At 45.5% G+C, this 5296-nt stretch overlaps 1 protein-coding gene across 1 annotated transcript in view; it reads right to left on the minus strand.

The window, feature by feature from the left end:
* Nucleotides 1-5150: 5150 nt before the first annotated feature.
* GHRH (growth hormone releasing hormone) overlaps nucleotides 5151-5296 on the minus strand; it is a 12433-nt gene continuing 12287 nt past the window's right edge. Inside the window, exon 5 of the mRNA XM_018557666.1 lies at nucleotides 5151-5244. Coding sequence (XP_018413168.1) covers nucleotides 5151-5244 — 94 coding nt within the window. The remainder of the gene's footprint in view (nucleotides 5245-5296) is intronic.

A 5296-nucleotide genomic window follows, 5' to 3' on the forward strand; every position in this document is an offset into this window, starting at 1 on the left:
TCTTGTTTTTTTTTTTTTGCACTGATCGTACTGTGGCAGTCCCTCTATACTGTTGCTTCCCTTCTACATTGAAACCACTGTGAGATCCATTCCAGATAATGCATATGCTGACATCATCCTCTGCCTGGGGAGGCCGCGATCCAGACGTTGGCTTGAGTCGGTCACCTGAGCAGCTTCACACGTTGACAGATCATTGACATTGGGTAGTTGGGGACTGACTTTTTTTTTTTTGTTCAGGGCACGGGAAATGAAATGGGGAGGAGAGGAATTGGGACTTTAATATGTTCCTCTCCAGAAAATAAATTGGAAGGTGAGAGGGATTTGAGTGCTGTGTGATTCATTTTATTCTCACTACTACATCTGACACTTTAAATCTGGTTCTCAACCCGTGTAACCTCAGGACCCATATTTGTCCTAGGCCATTAAGTCGCGACCCAAGTCGCTCTGCAATGGAACACACGGCATTAGGGTACCGTGTGTTCCGGTGCAGGCATACGAACTGTAGGTGGAAGGTGCGTTTGGGGAAATGAATGGCAACGCAACACACCTCCCACACCAGAATGGACGGTAGGTGCGATTGCGTGGTACAGTTTAACACAGTGTACTAGTGTGAACAGGCCCTCAAAAACACTGACATACATGCACAGACACAATCTTACACACTCACATTTTTTTCCAAAGTTCCACCCAGCCTCCCTACCTTACGAGAACTGGAGTAGATCTCAGCCTGGGGTCCAGTGTGGGCTGCTGTGCTGTGACGGAGTTCCATCCATATGTGCATTGCTTGTACAGCTCCCTTGTGCACCCTGTAGAGGTGCCGGGAGCCAGAATGTGACATCACTCCGGTCCAGGCACCTCTACAGGACACGTGAGGGAGCTGTAAGCTATGCACGTATGGATGGAGTTCCCTCACGGCCATAGCCCCAGCCCACCCTACCTAAAGCAGACACGGATGCTGGGCAGCATATTTTGAATGGCTGCTTGGCATGAGAACTGACAGTGCTGCACTAGGGGAAGGCAGAGGAGCCTCTCACCTAGAAAAGTGGAAGGCATGCGGTGACCCACTAAACACGGGGACGTGACCCACCAGTTGAGAACCAAGGATTTAAATGTTGATAGGCAGGTTTATTTCAATGTAAAGGGAACTTGTCAGAATAGCTATAAGGGAGCTGAGCTGTTTTTGAAGCTGCATACATTAGAGCCACCATATATTTTTTTGAGAGTCACTGACCTGGGAAGGAGCCTGTAAGCAGTGAAGTGTCAGGACACCCGGTGTGCACAATGCTCATGGTGACATCAATGGCAGCTTTCGTATCTCTGTCCCGACATGTCCCTTTTGAATTGGACCTGTTTTATACCTAAGCTCTAGAGCCAAATCTCCTTCCTTGGAGTATGCTACTACAATTTCCACCATTAGTTACTAAGAGTAGCGTTCAATCTCTAACAGATGGAATTATTGGCTCCTTATGATGTAAGCTAGACTAGTAGTTGGTAGTTGGTGTAAGTAAATAATGACATCGGGTTGCAGCACTGAACACTCATAGATAATTCATCGTTGGTACGTGCTACTTGATTACTTTTATACCATAGGGAGCCTCTGTGCCATCTTGATTACTGTTCTTTGCAGTTAAAGTGTAACTCCACTTTTTGTTAAGGGGAAAAAAAAAAAAAAACGTCCTCTCTGGCTGATCAATGTACACAGCAAACATTTTAGCAAACATTGTTGCAGATTTCGGCCTTTCTCTCTTCTGAAGAAAAATATGTTTGTTTTACCATGCCCTTTCCTGAATGGGAGGGTCTGGTTCATTTATAACAACCTGGTGGACTTCCAGTGATCCAAGCAGGAAAGTTGCAGTGTCGGCATCCCTTTAGCAATGAACTCTCGGAGTAGCTCACCAAAACTGACATGTCTCTATCGTCCATTGATGGACACAGCTCTGAAGAATTCAAAGATGCACGGTTTATGCTGCTGGCTCCAGAATTCTTCAGAGCTGTGTCCCTTCATGGACTCTAAGAAAAGATAAGGACAAAAAAAACCTATTTTCTATTGCAAGGGACACCTGAAATTTTACTGGCATCTTTGGGAAAAATCTGTGAGCCAATGACACAGGAAGTGACATTTCTGCGGGTGTTCCATACACCAACTGTGTACGAAATGCCTCCAAGTCGCCATTTCACTGCAATTCACACAGTTCTTTAAAGAAAGAAAAAAAAATAACATGCTACCTATCATTTCTAACAAGAATAAGACATGCAAAACAGCAAGACTTCCACAATTAACCTATTTGGTATTCTCTAATGCAAAGATTAAAGTGTTTAAAAAAGGAGGGGGTGGGGGTGGAGCTTTTACCCATAATGTTCTGGAATGCACAGCATGACAGCACAATATGGCAGACTTACCTGCCAAACTGTCATCCCCCCCCACCGGTGCTTCCATCTGCCTACGGGTCATCTTCTGGGTTTCGATCCTTTGCCCCCTTTATTGGCCGGGCCCTGATGACGACATCCAACCACTGGAGTTGGTCTATCTCGGCAGGCCAGGTTTGACCACTGAGTTGCACTTGTGCTGCTCAGTGTACAAAAACAAATTCTGAATTGCAACATGAAGCTTTTATGGCAAAATAGCTTTACAAAGATTCTTCCATCCAAAACCAAAACAAATAAGTTTTATGACAGGAACTGCTTCTTTTTAAAGCAGTTATTGGGTTGAATACAGAAGCGTTTAACTTCAGACAGAACGGAAACCTGGTGCAATACATCTTGTGAATGAATTGTAATTTACAAAAATAACATATATTAAAAAAAACACAAAACGTACAAACAGCGCTCTTGTACTGATAATAAGGGGGTGAACAGTGTATGACCCTAGATCGTGTGCAGCCCTAAAACCCAGGAGGAGTGCCTGTGTATCTGCAAACTTGAAACAAAAAAATCCAAAAGGGCGCAACACTAGGTGGGCTATCTGACCGGGTCGGGAGACCCAGGGAAAATGACAGGGGAATAGTGTAACAATGGGTGCACTGGGCGAAAAACCGGAGGATAGCTGAGGAAAAAGAATAAGCACTTACATTTCGTTTCACGGGACCAGAGGATGGACGGCGGGTGCAAAGGATCGGGTCATCCGTGGTATCTACCTGGAACTGGTGAGCCAGGGGATGTGCATCCACACGGGGAGGGGAGGCTGTGGGCGAGGAAGAAAAGGGGGGGGAAAGGAGCGACCACAGGAATGGGGACTCAGTCCGTGGCCCGCTGTGTGAGTCCAGGGGCTGAGTGGTGTGGGAAAGAATCAGCGGTGTCAAAAGCAGGCAGAGCTGCTGTGACCGCGGCTGCGGCTCGTGCTGCTCGGTCACTGTCGGCGCAGGCTGGGGTAGTGTACGGGTGCCGTGGGCTGAGAGTTGTCAGCTATCAGTCGGGTCTGTGATAGGAAGAGGGTAGTGGCGGGGGGGAAAGGCAGTGAGCAACGCGTTTCGAGGAGTGATACCTCTTTTTCAAGCTCAAGAAGGAAAAATAACATATATGTGAATCTTGTCATAATGTTGTAGAAGCCTAAGCCCAGACCGAGTGGCATTTTATCTAAGGGGGGTGAGCCCTGTCTAGCATCAGTGTATCAACAGTGGAGAATTTGTATAGCCAGATCTTTGCTACCTAAACGGAGCTACATCCATCAACCCCCATGGAGGCCAAACACAGACTGCTACATAAAACATTTTCTTTTTATTTAACAAAACAAATCATTTACACTTTCAACAAAACAAGTGAAGAGGAGCTTTTGTTGACATCATGTTCACAATTTCGGACACTGGAAAAGCTTGAATTGTGTTTGCCATGTTGATGGGCGATTTATTTTCTTTTTCAGCGCTTTTATTTACAGCATCCTCTTCTTGGCAAAAAAAAAGAATAGGCTAGTGGTTACTAGTGTAGGCCTATGGCTGCTAAGACTGGCCTGCCCTCCAGTCTGGATTACTCCTGGGGACAAAAAATAATAATAATTGTGTTACAACACTACATGTATACACTAACGTGTATCTGTACCCCAAGAATGCGAAACCAAAGCCTCAGCCACCCTTGGGGTGTGCAGGGGAATACGTGTATGGCTGACCATACGCTGCTTGAATATTCAGCTGCGTCCTTCCAACTCATCCGAAATTCGAGCATTGTCTGGGCCCTAAGGCACCACAACGGTCAATTTTTCAGCTGACTTCTGTCAAAGGAGCCGGTCTGTATATTCTCAGCCGAAAAATAACTGCAACCTTTCTGATGGTTCTTTATGGAACTAAAATCTAACAGTGTATAGCCAGCTGAAAGTGACGCTAAACTCAGGAGCTAAATCATACAAATGCATTCGAGTTCCCTCACTATTATCAAAAATGTATCTTTTATGTGTATCACTCGGCTGTAGATCCTCCCATCATCTCTGAATTGCTGCTGACACTGTCCTTCCTTTGTTCTCCATGGTCCCTGTGTGTGTTGTAAAGTAGCCACCGCTCCAAGCTCACACCTGGTATGGAATCTCAATGCAAGTTAGTAAACTAAACATGAGATTATAGTACATCACAGGAGTGAGCTTGGAGTGGTGACTACTTTACAACACACACAGGGACCATGGGGAACAAAAGTAGCCGCCCTCCAGAAGGAAGGACAGTGTCAGCACCAATTCAGAGATGATTTGAGGCTCTACAGCCGAGTGATATACAAACTATCTGTAGGCTTTGACAGCAGGTACCATCTCATGCCTGTAGACCATGCTCAGTTTGCCCCCTACAGTGCCCTAGGACGTTCTATGCTAATTTTGATTTATCAACAGCTGAGTACAGACATGCACCCATCACATGCCTACTGCAATGCAATCTCCTTTCGATTGGTTGCCAAGTGGGATGCAGTGTCTAGTGAGAACAGCACTCCTGATGGGCGGTGGAGGCTACAGCAGCAGTGATCTTGCAGCAGCAGAGATGAAATTAGTTTAACACCTTTTATCTTCATATAAGATTGCTTTGAAGTAGTCCATGTAAAGCCTCTTGCCATCCCAACTAACCATACCTGTGCATAGAGGCTGTTGCAAGCTTTGCTGCGTCCTCTTTTACACCACGGCTCCCTAGCAATCCCTTAAAAACAAGAGTAACAATTGGCATACTTTAAAGAAAAAAAAAATCTTACAGGCCAATCAGGACTGATGCAATTGTGTCCCTTAAGATCCTAGGACTTTGTTCACTGTCACCTTGGTCCTGCCTGTCCAAGTAATCTTGCCTGTAATCAGAAAATGGTGTCAGGTGAATTTTTTTTTAAATGCAAATCTTCC

This window comes from Nanorana parkeri, unplaced genomic scaffold (genome assembly GCF_000935625.1).
Source record: "Nanorana parkeri isolate BGI_ZX_2015 unplaced genomic scaffold, ASM93562v1 scaffold295, whole genome shotgun sequence".
Taxonomy (NCBI): domain Eukaryota; kingdom Metazoa; phylum Chordata; class Amphibia; order Anura; family Dicroglossidae; genus Nanorana; species Nanorana parkeri.